At 38.3% G+C, this 21043-nt stretch overlaps 1 protein-coding gene across 1 annotated transcript in view; it reads left to right on the top strand.

The window, feature by feature from the left end:
* The window catches only part of epha4b (eph receptor A4b), a 182162-nt gene that overhangs the window by 22997 nt on the left and 138122 nt on the right, over positions 1–21043 (top strand). The window contains exon 3 of the mRNA XM_067452466.1: positions 9028–9688. Within this exon, the coding sequence (XP_067308567.1) occupies positions 9028–9688 (661 nt within the window). The remainder of the gene's footprint in view (positions 1–9027; positions 9689–21043) is intronic.

A 21043-nucleotide genomic window follows, 5' to 3' on the forward strand; every position in this document is an offset into this window, starting at 1 on the left:
CATAACAACTGATTTGACTATTGATTTTATTGAGTGCTGCAGAAATGAAGGATTTTATGTATGGAAGCTTGTTTCTGTCACAGTATAAAACTTTTTTCTTGCAGTTGCGTGTTTACATCTCGCATTTCAGAATTGCTTGATATAAAGTTGCAATTGCACGTTATAAAGTCAGGAGATGTGTGATATAAACTCGCAATTGCATGTTATAAAGTGATTCTTACTCCTGGACTGGCGTACAAAAATGTGGAAGCCTGTTTCTGCCACAGAATAAAACCTTTAAAAAGATAATTGTGACTTTTTATCTCACAGTTGCGAGTTTACATCTCGCAATTCTGAATTTTCTTCTGCAAATCTGACGTCGTCATACTTAGATTCTAGACAGAATATGAGTCTGCATACTGCTCCATTGGGCTGTGATTATGAGGCAGAAATATCTCTGCACTCAATTGGATGAACAACACATGTCAACAGAACTCAACTGCACGCATGCTGGAAGAAGTACAAGAAGAAGATGAGTGTAAACGATCATTGGTGATCAACACAATCATAATTTTTGAGAGAACTAGGAAAGGTGAATGCATATACAAACAAGTTCTCCGTTTAGTAAACAAATTCAACCCTAATGCTCTTTGGTGACGTGAATGATTACATTACTGTTAATCATCTGTCCATCTTCGTATAAAGCCCGCCCAATTTGATTGGTCTGAACAGCTCTGTTTCTAGCATTGTTGAAGACTAAGTCCAGACCAAGCGGCAACCTCCCGCGATCTCTCTTGAGGCCAATACGGAAGTAATGCAAACTGAATTCCTCAACTGGCCGCTAGAGGCAGGCTCCAGAAGGGAGCAGAATCTTATTGAGCCCCATGTTAAAATGCCCAGCTTTACAGCAGAAAAAAGCATGTTTACAGCCTGGTAGAAATTGTGGTTTTTGCCTATACGGCTAATTTTGAATTTTTTTTATAACTCATTCGTTTACGTTATATAAAGCCTTAAAGTTCTGCATAATTAAGGGTGTGGTTACAGGTGGATAGCCATTTATCTGCCGTCTATAGTCATTGTGTCACCTAAGCTTCGCCCACATCCCGCCTTTTTGCCCATTTTCTGTTATCCGGGAGTGACACGCGATGACTCGCTCACAAGATAGCAACGCCCAGCTCGTCCCTACTTTAAGCTGCAGAAAGGCTTATCAGAATCCTATGGGTGACGTCACGGATACTACGTCCATATTTTTTTTACAGTCTATGGTCCAGACCGAACTTCCCGACCTCAAATGTTGTGGGCGGGGCTAAGTTCGGCTGGCATCTAGGCTAGCAAATCTGACTTTATAACTCAAAAATCACTTTTTTTCTCGTTTTTTTCTCAAAATTCATTTTTTTCTCTCACAATTGCGAGTTAATATATCGCAATTCTGTCTTTATAACATTTTATATGGTTTATATCTCGCAATTGTGAGAAAAAAAAGTCAGATTTGCAATTTATAACGCAGTTCTGACTTTATATCTCGCAATTCTGAGAAACACATTCTGATTTGCGCAATTGTGAGATAAAAAGGTCGCAATTATCTTTTAAAATGTTTTATTCTGTGGTGAAAACAAGATTCCATATTTTTGTAAGCCAGTCCATAAGAATCACACTGGTTCCTTCGACAAAAAGCCAGAAGGATTTTTTCAATTGCTTTTAGATTATTACATAAACTGAGCTCTAATTCTTCAATATGCACTTCTTTTACAGAAAACGTTTTGAACTGTAGAGGGAAAGCTTTTTTTTAATAAATGCTTTCCCCCTGCTAACAATTATCACACTATTGCATCTTAAATGTGCTGGAATTGCACATGGCTAGACCCGACCTATGCATGTGAATGCATTGAATGGATACAGCATACTTCGAGCTTATGGGAAAGGAAGGCTGTTAGCACATTCTCTATAGTTCTTATAAATAGGAGCCACTGTTTTTTTGCAAATGCAAATTGTAGGAAGTGGTGTCAAGGTCATCTGTAAAGTCTAGTGAGCTTATACCCATTTTCAGCCAAGAGACATTCATGTTCGGCTTAACACCAACTTACCCGGTCGCTTACTTCCAATTTATTTGAGGAAGACATCAAGATTAAGAGTCTCTAAAGCAGGAACTCAATCCCCTGTGCCAGAGAACAGAAGAAGGAGCTGTTCTGTCTTTTTTGATGCACCCAAAGTGGCCTAAAAATAATCGAGTTTGCAAAAACCATGGTGAGCTTAAAAGAAAATCAATCTTGAGGATTTCACAGCTGCCTTTTAAATGATTTAATAGAGACGTCATGAACTAGATCAGATTGCCCGTGCCCCACACGCGTATCTACGAGACGTGTCGTATAGCAGCTAAATCTGGAGATGAGCAGAAATTACAAATTATTTTAGTGCGGCAGACATGTACTCCTTCCCCAAACGAGTATGCATAACAGAGTATGGTGTTGCATAACAGGCTGATATGTTGTCAATAACCCAAACCCGCCACCAATTCCTAAGAGAATACATGTGAATACTGAATGACATTCCAAATCATTCGTGGACGACAAAGCAAACGCTGTAGGGCAAGATCCAGAACACAGATGCATCCTCTTAACCAAACTACATTTTTCATGTTAAATAGTCACACTATTTCATTGAGGTCTCACACATTATATAGAGAAGATTAGCTTGTGTAAATGGCTTGGAGTGTTTGAATTTCTGTAGTGTGAGTGAGCATATCACCAGCTCCTCAGCAGATAAATGGAGTGTCTACATTGCACTGTTTCTTTAAGACTGCATTCCAATTTGTATACTATCTCTCCTACATGGAATTAGTGTGTTCTAGGGATGTTTGATAGACTGGGCAAACCCAGCTCAATGTGCCGGCAATTTGATTTCGCTCTGCAACTCAGGCTGGGAACCTGTACATATTTCTATCCTGCTTTTGTTACAATTTTGTGGGGACCAATCACAAACCGGCTAATCCAGCTGGCGTGCTATTGTGGGGTTTAACACAATGAAGGGTAGAGAATCGTTAGTCTGATTGGTTGAGGGACTATGAAATTGCATACGGAGTCATTTGAACTGTGTCCGTTGAGCACCCCTATTGTGGTCTGATTGGTTGAAGGACTATCCAATGTTGCGTCATTTGAAATATGCCCGTTGATAACGCCTCTTGTGCGGTAGAAAATACAGAGCAATGTTGTTCAATCTTAAAAGACTAAGCTTGGGCTGGTGATAGCCAGACAAGAGGTATAATGTATCTGGACAATATCAGTTATCGGCCAATTTTAGTGTTTTCTTTAACCCTTAAATGCATACCTCGGGTCTTTAGGGACCCAGTTCGTCATTTACTTCTCTCCTCGTCATACATTTTTTTAAGTTAGACATCAACCTTCTTTGTGTTCCTTAATCAATTCAGTATAAACAATATAACAAGTAAATTAATTAGCAATTATTTTTAAATAAAGTTTTGCAATTTTACACAGCGCCTGAAAATAGTCCCCAGCATGCTTTCTGTGCATGCTCTCTGTGCACAGAATTCAATGAAATGAACAAATGTTGGCATTATTTTGTCACTTATTGAAAAATTGGTTAGATTGAGCCGTTTACCTCCAGTCTGTTTGCTAAGCTAGGCTAGCGGTGAATGCGTCAGACAGAGTTATGGAATGCATGAAGATAAGAAAACACAGAAAAATAGGGTGTCAAAATTGAACCTTTAGGGGTAGAACAGCTTGTCGTTGGGCCAGTACCCTTAAAATTACATTTTTGTACCATTTTTAACACAAAAAGGTTAATAGTAGTACCTTAAGGTACACATTTTTACTCAAAGGTACTAATATGCACCTTTTAGGAGTAAAAAAAAAGGTACAAAGATGTCCTTTTAAGGGTACTGCCCCAGCAACAAGCTGTTGTACCCCTAAAGGTTCAATTTTGACACCCTATTTTTCTGTGTGAATGGTATGAACTTATCCAATTCTGGGGATAAGGTGAATAAGCTACAGTGTTTAAAAAGTTGCGTGTTCCTTTAACAACACTCTAAAAATACTTGATTATTTCAACCCATGTTTGGGTCAAATATGGACAAACCCAACTGTTGGTTTAACTGTTGAAATAAATAAAATTGAAACCCAACAGTTGGGTTTGTCCATTTTTGACCCAAACATCAACATCATTGAAACAACCCAGCATTTTTAGAGTGAAGTTATGATGGCATCTTAAGTTCTGTCATTATTTATGAAGATATGTCAAATATTAAATGAAGATATTTTGAAGAATGTTTGTAACCTAGCAGATAGAGCAACCATTGGCTACCATAGTAGGGAACAAATACTAAGGTTGTCAATGGTTGCTCTATCTGCTTTGTTATAAAACTAGATTTATTTTTTCAAAGCAGAGGGTCTGCTATTTTTGATATATTGCTTGCTTAGATATTCATACAACGAAATATTCTATAGGCCATCACATTTTTTTTTGAAAATGATCAAAAAGGGTGGCGCTGGCTGGCAACAACAACAACAACAACAAAAAAAAAACACCTGGATGGGAAATAGTTAAGAATCCAAATGTAGAGATTTTGTATTGCTGGAATGAGAGATACTTCTACATACAGTACTGAGAGTCTCTTCCAATTAGCTCGTTTCCACATTACATCTGTTAAACTCTTCAGAGAACATTCCCCCCTCACCTTGTACTGTTTACCTTAGATTCAGTGATAGTAGGAGTATCTTTGTTTTGCTGGTATTGCAGTTATTTAAGTGAACTGTAAGGCTAAATCAGGTCTCGCAGCTGCGGCTCGCGTTTCAAACTTGGGGATTATCGCGGCGACCCGTGACCCACTGAACCCGCCAATGGCGCGCCGTTGTGGAGCGGCTCACAGGAAAGCCGACGTGTTCCCAAAGCAGCCGCTTCACCTCCGATGGATATTTACCTTACTGACTCGATCGGCTGCCACTTGACCCTCGCAGGTCAAGACTAATACAGCTTTCCCTGTCCCAGATGTGGAAGGTTTGTTTTGGATTGACTCTCAAATAGCTCTAGTCGTTTAGGCTATGTGTGGATGTCTGTTACTAAAATAGAAGGGAGCAATTCACCTAGAGTGATAGAAAACAGGTAGCCCTAATAACATGTCTTCCAACAGGGGCCTCCACCCCACCCACCCCAAAACAGACGTTCTTTTAGGGATTTAAAGTCAATTGCATTTAAGTATCTTAAACTACCAGATGATTGTGGGCCTGCAATTAAGTTAAGCCAATGAAGGGCTAAGCAGTCCCCCTGATCTGACATACTTGCCTGGCTTCAAAGCGGTCAGAGCCTGTGAAGGGTGACTGGGGAATGGAGTTAAGGTATTTCAGAAGAGACTCTAGGGGAAGCAGCCAGCTGGAGACGCTAATTAACAAGACGCCCACGTCACACTTATGACCGCTACGTTGATTGAGAGTGGCTAAGCTGTACCTCCTGTCCAAATAACCTGTTCTTTTCTTAACAATTGTGAGTTTGTGTTAAACTAGCTATACGTAGGCGGATTTATGAACGTTACGGTGTATGCTTTTGCTAGAGGTTTGATAGTTTAGTTCATGAATATCAACTGCACATGGCCAATTTCCTTTGGACGGCTGTGCCCTATCGTGGCAATGTGTAACTAGATTGTATATGTGCGTCTGGAGATCTGGGGTGTGTAACTCAACCCTTTAGACTTTTGTGTAACCACCCATCTGTGGTAAAATACTTCATGAATTCAGACAATGCATTTACAAAGTAACTTTCCATCGCAGTTGGGTTGAGACAAACTCTTTAAAATAAATAAACAGACCGGTGTAAACCTGCCTTTATCCCTACATAAATATTCCTTCAAATGTCGTAATTATTGCACTCGAAGGGAAGGAATGTACCCAAGACGTTTAGTGGCTGTCACTTTGATCTGTAATGTCCACCCATTCCCACCAGTCAGCATATGGCTCAGTTTAAAGCTAAACTGCTCAAACAATTGACCCTGAGCCTCGATTTCTTTTATTTTTTTAAAAGCTCTAAGCTAATGGCAATGTGTCATAAACGTTCTCATTGTCGCTATGACATCATGCCATGGTGATGTGCACTCCAGACTGTGCTGACGCATGGTATAAAATACTTCAAATGCTTGAATGCGCTGATGTGGAAAATGGTTCTTTTGGAGACATTCTGATGGACTCTGTCTCCTTGACCATTTGCTTAAATGTGCACCCATATTCACTGCCAATCAGTTTAAGGGTTGTTAAAGGATTAGTTCACCCAAAACTAAAATGCTGCCATAATTTACTCACCCTTGTGTCATTCCTAACCCATTCGACTTTTTCCTTGGAACACAAAAGGAGATATTTTATGTACTCGTTGCACTTTGGTATTATTGAGGATTGGAGCTTTTAAACGTCATAAAGGAAACGAAAACACCATCCAAGTTTAAAAGGATTTGCATGCTGTTTAAAGTCTCATGATAGCATTGTATGATGAAGTGATTCAAAGTTGTTATCTGATCTGTGATCTGTTAACCGTGGTATCATTGAGTCAAATCATTCTGGGGTGCGTTTCTCAAAAACATATTTGCAACCCCTAATTGGTTTTGTATGAATCTATAGATTGAAAATGTATCCGAAAAGTATCCAAATTTAAGGCCCCGTCCACACGGAGACACTTTCAACTGTATACGGATACATTTTGTACCGTATCAGCGTTCCGTCCACACGGATCCGGCGTTTTGGTAGCATGAATCCGATATTTTTTGAAACGGGGTCCCAGAGTGGATAAATCTGAAAATGACAATCTTCCGTTTTCATGTGTACATGCAATCCGTATATTTTGTGAAACGGTGATGTCATCACACTACGTCCCGCACGGTGAAAGAGTTAAGGGATACAACTACGGGCACTGGGCATGCGCACATCAATATCACGTCATTTAATTACCGTATTTGCATTATTGTAAGGTATGTTTTGGGTTGGGGTAGGTGTAGGCATTAATAAAACACATCTGTTAAGTAGCAAATGTATTTATTGTTATTTTATCGTGAGATTTTGCCTCACCTCCAACCACTGTTGTTCCCCTTCTAGACACAACTCTTCCTCTCAATTTTTTGTGTATTTCTGCGGCAGAATTACAGCACCACACACTGACCCGGCGTACATACTACATCACTTGGAGTCGTTTTCATTGCTCTCGTGTAGATGCATATATTTCTTGAAACGAGGAGAAAAAAAATATTGGATACGAAAAGATCTGGCTTCGTGTGGACGGGGCCTTAGATTTTGTTGACGAGTCCAACCCCAGCAAGTAATTTTGCATTTAAAAGACAAAGCACAGCCCTGACGTCTAGGCTAAAACAAGGGAAAATTTGAGCTGTCAGTAACCATATAGCCCAAGAATAGACTAGTCATCTAGAACATGAACATGTCAAAGAAATGAAACCGGACACCTTGTAATCACTGTTGACTTTGCTTACATGATGGAATATCATGCATCTCGCAAGATATTTTGGCCAAAATGACATGTAACCAAATTCAAGGTTATTGTGGCTAGAAGTGGGTTACTCCTAGATGGACTAAATCGGGTCTATACACTGTAAAACATTTTGCTTGTTTTTGTTGGTTTAACTTAAAAAAAGTAAGTAACCTGGTTGCCTTAAAATTTTGAGTTTATTGAAATTAAAAATTTGAGTTGATACAATGAAGGAAATTTGTTTAATAAATAGAAACTCAAAATATTTTTTGTATCTGAACCACATAAAAAATTTGATAAATCATTAATAAAGCATTTTTCACTGCGTCATCAGAAATAAAACACACATAATTACCCAATATGCTTAAAAAAATATTTTAATAATATTTTAATAAAGGTTGTCGAATCTCAAAAAATGTTCATTGTATTAACTCAAAATTTCAATTTCAATGAACTCAAAATTTGAAGGCAACCAGGTAACTTTTTTTCTAAATATTTTTTTTACAGTGTAGTTAACCGAGATGGTAAAATGGTGGCTATTGCTTGCTGGAACATAGCTAATTTCTGTTACTCAGACATTAAGCCATTATATGGCTTTAGGAAAATTGGAATATAGAGCACAAGTCATTATTGATCACTTTTATGATACTTGTCTGGTGTTTTTGCATCCTTTTTGGGGATTAAAAGCTCCAGTGTCCATTCCCTGTAAATTAAAAAATCAGTGAGTAACATATTCTCATTTTGTGTTCCATGGAAGAAACAGCATGAGGGTGAGTTTTTATTTTCGGGTGAACTAATCACCACAATTCAACAGAATGCAGAGCTATTTAAAAGCCAAAATGTTATGTGTCTTCTTGCAGTGGATTGCTCCCATCATGCACTGTTCAAGAAATATTGAGCGGAAATGATGATGAATGCCCTGGAGTGGCAACTCAAGTGGTCAAGCAATGATTCTTGAATACTTAGTATTTGAAGTCTACTACGTTACACACTGATTGATCAGAAGCTCGAATGAATCACTAAAATCACTTAGGACTGAGCCGGTGGTCCTCCAGCTCATCTCCGCTACAAATTATACAGAGAAGGAATAGAATTTATTGAAGCAAATCAGAATCTTTTTTTAAGAACCAGCCGTTCAAGAAATTGCCCGCCCCTCTAAGACTCCCTGGATGGTTTATTTTCTCTCCCTTTAAGGAGTGAAATGTTACTTATGCATGAAGTGTTCCAAATGAAGGAACCTTAGACAAGTGGAAGCAGATGGCAAGAGATGATGGGAGACGAGTCCCTTACACATACTCTATCGCTGCCTATGGAGACATACACACTCATACAAACTTACTTGAGGCATACTATGTGTTTCATGAGTGTACATGCAATAGAAATAATACATAACAAATATTTGCATGGCATACATGCAATATTTAAGATCAGAGTTCATAGCTGGAAAACTTGCATCCTCACCTATACAGTGTGATACCAAGCTGAATTGAAGCTTCTAAAATATAATGGGATTTTGAAAAAAAAAAAGAAGCATTTTACACATTTCTGCAACCATAACAGTTGTTATGTCTTTTGCAGTGGGAGGAAATCAGTGTGATGGATGAGAGGAACACCCCCATGCACTCCTACCAGGTGTGTAATGTGATGGAGGCTAATCAGAACAACTGGCTACGCACGCGCCATATCCCACGAGATGGAGCGCAGCGCGTCTACATTGAGATTAAGTTCACCCTGCGTGACTGCAACAGTCTGCCCGGAGTCCCTGGCACCTGCAAAGAAACTTTCAATATGTACTACTACGAATCCAACAACCCCAACCTGTGGTTCATCAAGGAGAGCCAGTACATAAAGATCGACACTATCGCAGCCGACGAGAGCTTCACGCAGACAGACGTGGGCGACCGCGTCATGAAACTAAACACAGAAGTGAGGGACATCAATAACTTGAGCAAGAAGGGTTTCTACCTGGCTTTCCAAGATGTTGGAGCCTGCATCGCTTTGGTGTCCCTGAGGGTCTTCTACAAGAAGTGTCCCCTTGCCGTTCTGAACTTGGCCCAGTTTCCGGACACGGTGACAGGGGGAGATTCGGCTTTGGTGGAGGTTAGGGGATCTTGTGTGAATGACTCTGAGGAGTTTGAGGCGCCGAGGATGTACTGCAGTGGAGATGGTGGATGGCTGGTGCCCATCGGACGCTGTGTCTGCAAGCCAGGCTTTGAAGAGAACAAGGACTACTGTCAGCGTGAGTTTTTTTTTATGCAGCTTATTGTGTCGCCAACTTTAGATATACAGTGGTGATCAAAAGTATATTTAGACACTTCTGTACTCTCAATTTACACTTACTTTAATATGTAGGAATACGCATGGTAAATTGGGACACTTTTTCCAGTCATCTCAATGGCAGCTCTCCTATTGTTTGGTTATCGGCTACTAAGTTTTATTCTTTATTGGATGTTAATTGTGCATGCATGCTCATTCCTACTATTTTACATTTAGATTACCTTTGCCATCATCTAAATCTCAAAATGAGCATTAATAATTTCATAACACTGTTAAATGTACTCTTACATGTAGCAAATCTCAAAATGAGTATCTATTTTTTCATACTGTAGATTATAATATTGTAACGCCTTAATTCACTTAGTATTCACTAGCATTTTAAACAAATTATTTTAGTTTAGTATTTTTTTGTTCATTTAGAAAAATAGTACAAATTCTAATATCTGCCATTTAACAGTTTTCAGCCATAACATGATCATCATTTTCAGCTTATCAGTATTGGCCACATTTATATTAGTGCATCCCTATTAATATGTTTAAATGCCATTGCATTCCATTCAAAATGTCCATCAGACTGGAAACTGCAAATGATCCTAGGCCAAACAGAACTAATCTATCTCTTCTTTTTCATATACTTTTAAATGCATTCTAGGTCATTCTGTTTGAATGTGTGTAGTCATCAAATGTGTGCATCTTTCATTTAAATTAAAGGTACTCGGATATTTTCTTACAAAATGCAATGCCATTCTGCAATGCCATTCATTTATGATAAGTTTGGCTACCATGTCTAAGTACTTTGAGGCCACTGTATAACAAAACCCACATTTGTCAGACGTTATTAGGGGATTTATTGGTTCATTTGGCATTTTCTGTAGTGATGGACCTGAAATATATCCACAATCTTTTTGTTTAGGAGGTGCAGTCCCTTCATTTCCTTCTGAAGTGAACGTGTATGTGTGTATTTGTGAGCAAATGCAAATAAGTTTTCAATGAAAGTAGCTGAGGGCTTCAGTGACTTATTCAGATTCACTCTATGCCTTGTTTCCCTGTGTTGGGGAAGGTAGTTGTGCTCCAGGATACAAATTATTGAGACATAGCGTTCCAAAGTCTGTTCTGTTTACTTGCTCTGCAAATCCATAGGCCTCCAGCAGGCAGTCTTACTTTTATTCAAGTGTGTGTGTGTGTGTGTGTGTGTGTGTGTGTGTGTGTGTGTGTGTGTGTGTGTGTGTGTGTGTGTATGTGTGTGTGTTTGTGTGTGTTCATTAGATGAGTTTGTAGAAGTTTTCTCCAACGAAGTCAAAACCTTTTTGATTAATTGGGTTAAAATGTAAAATTTTTGCTATAAGGTACGAATGCGTCTAAATGGTGTTCAGCACATAAACAGTAAAATATATGTTTTTTTTTATTTATTATTTATTTTTATTTTTGTATTATTATTATTTTTTGTTACAAATGCTACATTTTACATTTTCATTAAAAAAAGTGAATTATTCAAATGCTATATGATACATTTTGGTATATTTTAGAACAACTCATTAAAAAAAAATGTATCTGCTGGGATCAAACTAGCTTTACGTTATTATTTTGCTGTTTTGATATCTGCATAGCCTGCAAACATAAAAAAGTAAATATCTAGCAATCTACATAGCTCTCGCAGGTTCAACCCTCTTGCTGATTGAATTTGCAGCTCTTCTGCAAACTCCTACTGATCTTTGTTTATTTGCATGTAGCATCATTATGCAGTGTACTTTCTTTTATCAACTTTGAGATCTCAGATGGCTTTGGAAAGCAAAGTGGAACTGAGTAAAACATGATGGGCACCTGTGAGTGCAATTGTGGGGCTGTTCTCTTTCTTTGTGCGTTTGGCTGCTTCCCATCTAATGGTTGCTGAGAGGCTTCATGTTGTTTGCTAATAGGCAGGCTAGAGCAACACAGAGGGAACTGCTGAGGAGCTAATGACAACACCTTCATGATGAAATGTTAACTGCCTGAAGTTGAATTCCAAATTCAGAAAGGCACACAAAATGAATAACGATTTTACAGAGCCCCTAAAGGCTTGGGAAAGGGTTAGGCTTGCTGTGCTAGTCGATTACAGAACATCAGATTTTACTTATTAGGCAAAAAGAGTAGGGAGAGATGACTGACAGGATGATGGAGCAGGTTTTGGTGTGAAACAGACCCTGAGTGCCGTGTGCAAGTATTCCATTTGTGACCCTGGACCCCAAACCATAAGCGTCAATTTTTTGAAATCGAGATGTACACATCATCTGGAAGCTTTCCATTGATGTATGGTTTGTTAGGATATTTGGCTGAGATACTAGCCTGGATGCAAGCCGAACTCAGCCCCGCCCATAACATATGAGCTTGGGCAGTTCGGTCTGGAAAAAATGCCTTCGGGGCTTAAAATGTGTGTTATTTTGGCAAGGTCGCCTGCTAAAATTGACATTCCTGGGTCAATATATACAGTATATATATATATATATATATATATATATATATATATATATATATATATATATATATATATATATATATATATATATATATATATATATATATATATATATATATATATATATATATATATATATAAACCCACGGACATGGAAAACAACCCTCGGGAAAACCGCAGACTTGGTAACACAGTGCAGTTGAGTTCTGTTGACATTGGACACTAATGAAAAGAAAAGAAAAATCGATCATTTTGACCCATAAAATGTATTGTTGGCTTTTGCCACAAATATACCTGTGCTACTGGTTTTGTAGTCCAGAGTCACGTTTGTCATTTTAGGTTTCAGAAGGGTGCTCACGAGAGCCCCCTTTGTGGTCGATATGCGCACTGAGGCGGGCTCCGACAGTCAATGCCGCGTTATATTGCAAGTGTTTAGTGTGACAGAGCCTGTCCCTACACGTGATCGCAAATTTGAAATGCTAAAGTAGTAAGTAGCCCACAAATTTTATAATTGTGAGAAAAAGCAAAAGCATCAAAATATTTTTTTTTTCCTTCACCATGTCCCTTTAGGGGATCCGTTATCTCCTTTCCAAATTCGGCTTTGGGCACATCCCTATTTGAAACCTCCCCTTCTTCTCATGCAGCAGGTCAAGGAATGGTCACTCTTTGCAAAATAATCTTATCAGAACGTGCCAATGTAATGAATTGCTTTCTGCCGGTCAATTAACCTTATTCAAGACAATGCTAGCTGTATCTTTTCCGGTCGAATCATTCAATCAATCATGTGAGAGGTCAGTGGAAAAGAGAAATAAGAACTCACCGAAGGCCTTGCTAACAGGGCGCAAGACTCAATAAATAGAGATTGACCGTGTTGAGCTATTTCTCAGTGTGGTGGTCCGCAGGCCGGCATGACGAAATGGCTAATCATGGAGGTCTATTGGCAGCGCAAGGCCAGAGGTCGCCTTATATATGGCCTTATCCTTCATCTCAGGCATGTGATGTGTGTGGGTATGTGTAAGCACAGGCTTTTTTTTTTTTTTCACCATAGTAACCGCATTACACATCAGGCCGGCAGATGGCTTTTCATATTTGGTACATGAGTTATCCCTGTAAGCTCTGATTATATTGCGGATTTGTGAATGATCCTCCATCTGCTGACATGCTCTCTAGAAATGGTTTCTGCTAGTAGTACAATAGCTGCCTTGGAGACCACACGGTTGTTTAATCGACAGGTAGACAACTCAGAGATATTGGAAAGCTTAGCATGGGATTAGGAATCACGGATCTATTGCTTTGTGCCATAGGACACTTTGGGTTAGCGTGGAGCCTTATCGTTGCTGTGGGAGATAATCGACCACGATAGAACAGCATAATTAGAAACTTAAATCATTTTCAGCAGGGGGGTGGGGGGGGGATGCTTTAGTTCACTGAGGCCTTATCCATACTAATTTCTTTTTGTTTGAAAATGCATCTTTTTCCCCAGTTTGGCCTTCCATCCACACTGAGACTGCATTTGCGTCATGCCAAAAATTTCGCTTTTTGAAAGCGCTTTCCCAAGTGGATACATTTGAAAATGCTATTTTGGCGAAAACTGAAGTATTTGAAAACGATGGTGTATTTCTAGTCATGTGGTGCATATCGAACCTAAGGGTAAGTACGTTAATAACGCTATTGTGCCTGTTATGTGCTATCCACTGTTGATAAAGATGTGTTACTTTGTACACTTTTCACAGTCCTATATATATATATATATATATATATATATATATATATATATATATATATATATATATATATATATATATATATATATATATATATATATATATATATAAAGTTCTTTTAATTGCTGTCATGTGGCAAAACATAAGAGCAGTTGTGTTTTAGACTAAACATATAATGGTGAATGAGTGTGACCTGGACGCTTCAGTCAATGGTGAGATAATGTTTTTCGTAAAATAAAATGATCCAGCCAGAAGAATGGCATGAGAACCTTATGTCTGTTCCATCTGTATCCTCTCAGTGAGCTTTTATGAGGTTTTACACATGCACAGTAAGGTGAATTGTGCATTTCTGACGTTTGAGGAGTGTGGAGGAGAAAATGCTTGAAAAAGAGCGTTTTGGCATGAAAAGGCCGCTTTCAAATGTATCCAGATAAATGCAGACGTTGCCTTAAAATTCAGTAATTATTGACTCATTCTCATGCGGTTTTGCATAAGTTTGACAAAAATAACTGATAAAATGTCATTCAAGCACAACAAATTGTCTTGGTAACACACTCTTAGAAGAAAAGGTTCTATATGGAACCTTATAAGGTTCTATCGGTGCTAAGTAGTTGGAACCCCTAAAAGGTTCACTGCAAAAAAATGGTTTTATTACTTTGTATTTTCGTCTTCTTTCTAGTCCAAACATCTAAACATTCTTAAGACAAGAAGTATTTACTAGACAAGCAAAAGTAATTGTCTTATTTTGGGAAAAAATAACTCAAAATTAAGAGAGTTTTTGCTAAGATAAGAAATGCATTTTTTTCTTTGATTAGAAATGCATTTTTTTGCAGTGTTCTATATAGAACCCTTTTTAAATGCCAAAAGGGTTCTTTCTTGTCATTATAGAACCCTTTTAACATAAAAGGGTCTTTGGAGTATACTCAACTATACTTCTATAGGGTTCCAGATACATAGCGCCGATAGAACCTTTTCTTCTAAGAGTGTAGTAATAATTATATATCATTTTATTCATCAAGAATGCATTGAATGCATTAAAGTGACAGTAAAGACATGTATAATGTTACAAAACGTTTTTATTTCAAGTAAATTCTTTGAATAAATTCATGAATTCCACTAAAATTATTAAGCAATTATTAAGCAGCACACCCGTTTTTATCATATTTTAGCATAATTAAAATGACTGCTGTAGGATCATGTGACAATGAAGACTGGAGTAATGTCTGCTGAAAACAGCTGTCAAAAATTATATTTTGGAATAAAATAGAAATAGATATTAATATTAAAATAGAAAACATTTCAATTTGTAATATTACTGTTTTTACTGTTTTGGTCAAATAAATGTAGTCTAAATGAGCATATTAGAATTCATTCAAAAACTTTTATAAAGAGACTAATGTACTAAAATATCTGAAAATTCCCTTCACATTAGTTCTCAAGCCTCAGTTGTTTGTGTGTTTTCAAATATATCACAAAGATGCATCTTAAGTTTAAATATGCTGGAATTTAAATCAGATTATTAGCAAACAATGACTTAAAGGAACTGTATATAAGAAATGTATTTCAATTAATCATAAAATGACCCTGATATGTCACTAGACATTAAGAAGTTATGTTCATTTCAAATACTTATATCACTGACAACAGCAGTCCGGCCAGGATATTGTTATTTAAAAGTTGTTGTTGCAGCCCTCTACTGATGTTGATGTTGACATGTGTTTTGGCCTGAAGCTCCGCCCTCTCCACCTATCGACCAATCACAAAGTCAGTAGTGTCTCAGCACCCGGGTTGCCAGCTCTCCTCTAGTTACCACAGCTGCAGATACAAACGTTCCTGCTGGATCCTGCAGCCTATCTGACAACCTCGAGTCAGGGGGGAGGGGGAGAGGGAATACACCGCTCTACAGTAATTTGAAAGTGATTGCAGTACCAGTTTTGGCCTCAATCTTACACACACTTCCTTTAAATTGCAGTCTTTTGCTTTTATGATGCTTTTTTCTGGTACTTGAAAGCCCTTTGTCACTGTTAATTTTCATTGTATAGAAAAGAGTGGTATGAGCATTCTGCTAAAAATCTTTTTTTTTTTGCGCAACAGAAGAAAAAATCTCATACAGGTTTGGAATGCTATCGGGGGTGCGTAAATGATGACAGAGTCTTTATTTTTTGAGTGAACTAAGCAATTAGGTATGTGGGCAAGGTTATTTAGAGTATTTAGAGAGCAGTGGGAGACAGTGAAAAGATTGCAGTGTGAAATCCAAGGGTATTCACAGTTGTTGGTTTTGGACCAAGGTGAAATGTGTATTTGCCTAAGCTTTTTGGTTGTTTTCGAGGACTTGAGTGCTGGCTAAATTTGGAAAAATTGCTTGACTAATACCCACATGGGCAGTTGTGTTACCTCTTCTGTAGCGTTAGTACAGAAATGCTTTGAGCTGCTGATATTCTCAATGAGTCAGTGAAAGCAAAAGGTGCTTGTTTCTCACACTTTCTCCTGTGTTTATGCCCAGGAGAGCCGAATCCACTCTTTCCTCTGAGCCAGCGCTCAGCAAACAAAAGGTCAGAGCCCTTGGAAAAGCGTGTCAGCTGCGCTGAATAGCCTCCGCGGTGAAACTGTCAGGAGGCTAATGTATTAAAATGAGGCTTTTTTGCTTGTCTTCTTTATGCAAGGAAGGTGCTAATGGACTCATTAGCCTGGCCCGCTCTGCCTCTGAAATGGCAGCCAGTTCTAATTACTGACATTTTCCATAGTGCTGTTTTTGTAATATCCGTGTTTTTCTTCAGCTGTTCCGTGGTTGAGTTTCGGTAATGGTCACCCCTCCTTCCCGACGCAGGCTCTAGCGACGCTCGGAGACCACTCAAGAGATGAGACTTCTGGTCCCTGTTTAAATATTCATTAGGACTCATGGATCCAACTGTCTCTGAGAAACGTGAATAAAAAAGGCTAAGTGCTTTCATTTAAAAAAGGCAACAAATAATGGAAAATGATGACATTCAATTAGGCTTGGCTACATGCTGCCCGTCAACGCTTCTCATTTGGAAATCAGCAAGGAAGTCCATTTGAATGCTGATCAGCGTATGTTTGTTCAAGTCTGCGTTTTTTGACAGCCGTGCATAAATGTGTTTTAAATGGTGCAAGCGTGTGTGTTTGGTTGAGCCGTGTTGTCCTCTGTCCCGGGGTAGCAGGGCAGGGTAGAGCGCTTGTACATTTCCATAGAGAACTCTGGGTGTAGCGCATTCCCTCTATGGGTTTCTCAGATGATGCATACGGTGTTGTTTATGAAATATGTATAACCTTGTAGCCATTTTAAACGTTTTTCATGCACTTTTTTGGGTATAGTGACATTTATCAGAAATATGGCATGTCTGTGTACATGGCCGGTGAGTAGATTGTGATATAGATCACTGCTACACTTTCAGCAGCCGCTATATCAATCAGAACTACATCAAATTATACTGCCACCTTTAGTTTCGGATGATTAAATAAAGGTTTTATTATAATTGTTTAAATCACTTATATTTAACATATCATTTTGAAGTAAAGGGACACTTAGAAATTTAAAAGTAGTCATTATTACCTTACCCGCATGCTAATTCAAACCTGTATGACCAAAAAAAAAAAAAAAAAAAAGTGTTTTATGAAAAAAATTATATATTGGTCACTCTTTTTCTGTTAACTTACGATAAATCAGGAATAGAGCTTTCAAGCTCCAAAAAACATCATAAAATAGGCAATACGATGCAATATTCCAAATCTTCTGAAGTCACAAAATAGCTTTGAGTGAAAGTTTATGCTGTTATTTATTGATAATCTTTTCCTCAGGTGAACTGTGACTGGATGATTGAGTCAGTGAGTTGAACCCAAGAACTTAATCAGTTTGTGAGCTGATTCTTTAAAAAGACATTTTGTTCACAGTTCACAACTAGACAAGTATCATATAATTTTAGTAAATAATGGCTTTTGTGTCTCACGCAAAGCTATAGAGTAGTTCGGAACACTTTCATGATGCATTTAAAGGTACAGTGTGTAAATTTTGGCAGCATCTAGTGGTGAGGTTGCAAATTGCAACCGTGTTGATGTTGTTGATGTTGCGAAGATGTTGTCGTCTGAGACGGCAGAGAATAGCTAGCGCTTTGTAGAGCAGTTTGTCCATTTAGGGCTACTAGAAACATGGCTCCGGAAAATGGCGACTTCACGGTAAGGGTACCTGTGGTGTATAGAAATGGATCACTCTAAGGTAAATAAAACATAACGGTTCATTATGTAAGGTCTTTATACACCACTGAAAACATATTATATATTATATTGCATTTCTGTTCATAGATCCTTATAAAAATTACACTTTAAGCTGTTTTTTGCCATTACTGAAGCTTGAAAACTTCGGTCCTCATTCACTTTCATCATATTGAAATAAGTAAACACAATATTGTTCAAAAATTCATTTAAATGGTGATTTTGAATGGTATGAGGTTGAGTAAATAATGACAATTAAAATGTATGGGTGAACTATCCCTTTAAATGGATGGTGTGAGAATTCATCAGCAGTTTTACCAGGGATGTAAGACAGCAGGTTAACATTTACTAAGGCCAGCTTAACACACCTTGAATGCTGTTTTTATTATTGATTCCTTAATGCATATTTAATGCTGGATCGGATGTGGAATTTAGTGATTTGTTTCGTCTGAAATATTCTGAAATGCACTTAATGAGTTTACTGTAAATCTATCATCAGTCTTACCAGAATGGACCATATCCTGAAGTTCTTGTCAAACAAGGCTGTGCTCTTTTCTTAGTGGTTCAACCTTTGTGCTTTTTTTTAACGTACGTGGCATTATGAAATAGGCTCTAGTCGATAACCTTCACACTCCTGTAGGTAATTAACATGCCCGGGCTGTGTCTTTAGTCTCACGAGAGCTCTCATTAGCACAGTCCTCTTTCAGCTGGCTTCATTCACGGCGTTGGGGGTCATTCACAGCGATCTGATAAGAGCCCCCTGTTCTCAGGTCGGTTATTGTGTTGTTGCTGCTGCCTGCTCTTATCAGCTGGATATGGCTGTTACTCTCTTGGTTTGAAGTGTTTAGGATGGGTAGACGGGGCTTATTTTTGTTGAGCCTACATGAATAGAAAAGTGGCAATTTGTCTCTTCATTATGTCATGTTTGAAAGTAATCTCTTAGAGCCAGACTTCTGAATGTCAAGAAAGTCTGGGCCATATATCAGTACTGTACTGGTCACAGTACAGATTCAGGATTCGGATTGCCAAAGTCACGTGATTTCAGCAGTTTGGCTGTTTGACACGAGATCCGAATCCTGAGTCAATACGCTGATTCATAACGGTTTGAAACTTTGTTTTGAAATCGGCCCATCACTATTTCGTTTATTTGCTCACAAAAACTATTCTCGTCGCTTCATAAAATTATTGTAGAGGCACTGTAGGGAGATGGACTTTGTAACGACGTCTTTAGTGCCTTTAATGGGTCTTGAGAGAGGAAAATGACATTGGTGTCAATGGAGGCCTTTCTGAGCCATTGGATTTCAACAAAAATATCTTCATTTGTGTTCCGAAGATGAACGGGTCTTATGAGGTCTTACGGTTGTCAAATGATATTAGGGTAAGATAATTTAATTTTTTGGGTGAACTGACCCTTTAAATGTAATCTTAGTTGATATAGACTGCAGCAGCGCTTTTAGTTGACTGGGGAAGTTAGTACACTATGAAATTGTATTAGTAATGGTACTTTAAAGGTGCCATCTGTAAAAATTGAGGTTAAAATATCCAAAAAATGACCTACACGCATCAAAAGAATGAGAAGAAATAAGGGTGATGATGTCATTAAAAAAATGTCAAGTTATAGTGCTGCAGAGATATCAACCTTAATTAGCAGTAGCATTACTAGCCCCGGCCCGACAGGTATCATAATACCAGTCTCGGCCATGGGAGGCGGTATGCGGGAAACATAACCACCAGCCAACCTGGCGTACATGAACCTGATGTTAATCGTGTGGAAAGTACAGCCCACTACTTCATTTCAGTTCAGGGAAGAGAGTGGACGGATGGCCGAAGCCCTTGGCCCCTTAAATGTATCTGATATGATAAAAATAGCTGTTTTTACCTGACCGGAAAAGCAGAAGTGCGTGCGCCCGGCGACTGTGTCCCGTCCCGTAAAAATAAAAGTCCCGGTACTCGCGAGCCGTTTAGAAGGCGCCCTTCAGTGGACGAAAAGTTGCATAGTGCACCTTTAAAAAATGACAGCTCTCCAATAAGAGCAGTATTTCTTAATTTGTGTCAATGTGTGACAGCAGACGTGTGCTCTGCTTTCACCGTTCACTAAACAAAAGAAACGCTTGCATTAGAAAATAAAGTGGCCGGGACGTCCTCGCACTGCCGGACTCTGACCTGAAGCTTGGGTTGCCGCCCACACGCCTTTCATTTTTCATTTTTTGTGTATTTTTGGGTTTGAATTATCAAAAATATGTAAGAATGCACGTCCTGGCAACTATTCAGTTAAACACAGAGTTGAGTGAGAAATCATATGTTGCAATGAATTTGGGCCGTGCAGCTCTTAAAGGGCCCAACCATATTCTGTGTGAATTATTGTTAATCAAATAACGAAATAAAATCAGGGCAGGAACATGCTGGCCAAGTGAGTTTTTAGGTAAAAAAAGAAAAGAATATATATTCGGTGTATATAATATATTTTATATTATATAATATAAATATATAACAAAATTAATTCAGCAAAAATTTCAATCTAAAGTTTCAATTCAACGAAGTTCCAGCTGGAAGTTTTTCAGCTAGACTGTGTTGTACTGAATCAAACCTTTCCACCCAGTTTCCCAGAAATTGCATGAAGCCAACCGGTTAGATTGAGGCTTGGTGTTTTGAAAAAGCTCTTGCATCAGATGATTGGTGAAACTACTTTGCAGAAAACCACAATGAGATGTTTTTTAGCTGGCTAGATATATTTATAATGAATGTTTTGGGCTGTTCCTGTGTACAATTTTTAGATTCTGTCAAATGTCACTTGTGTTTGTTTCTATTTTGACACAAGGCTGTGTATTTATAAGATGCAGTCAGTGTGTTATATGCAGACTTCTATGTTACTCAAGGTACTGATGTCGGAAAGTGTCTCACTGATTAAACAGAA

Source organism: Pseudorasbora parva, chromosome 9 (assembly GCF_024679245.1).
Source record: "Pseudorasbora parva isolate DD20220531a chromosome 9, ASM2467924v1, whole genome shotgun sequence".
Classification (NCBI taxonomy): domain Eukaryota; kingdom Metazoa; phylum Chordata; class Actinopteri; order Cypriniformes; family Gobionidae; genus Pseudorasbora; species Pseudorasbora parva.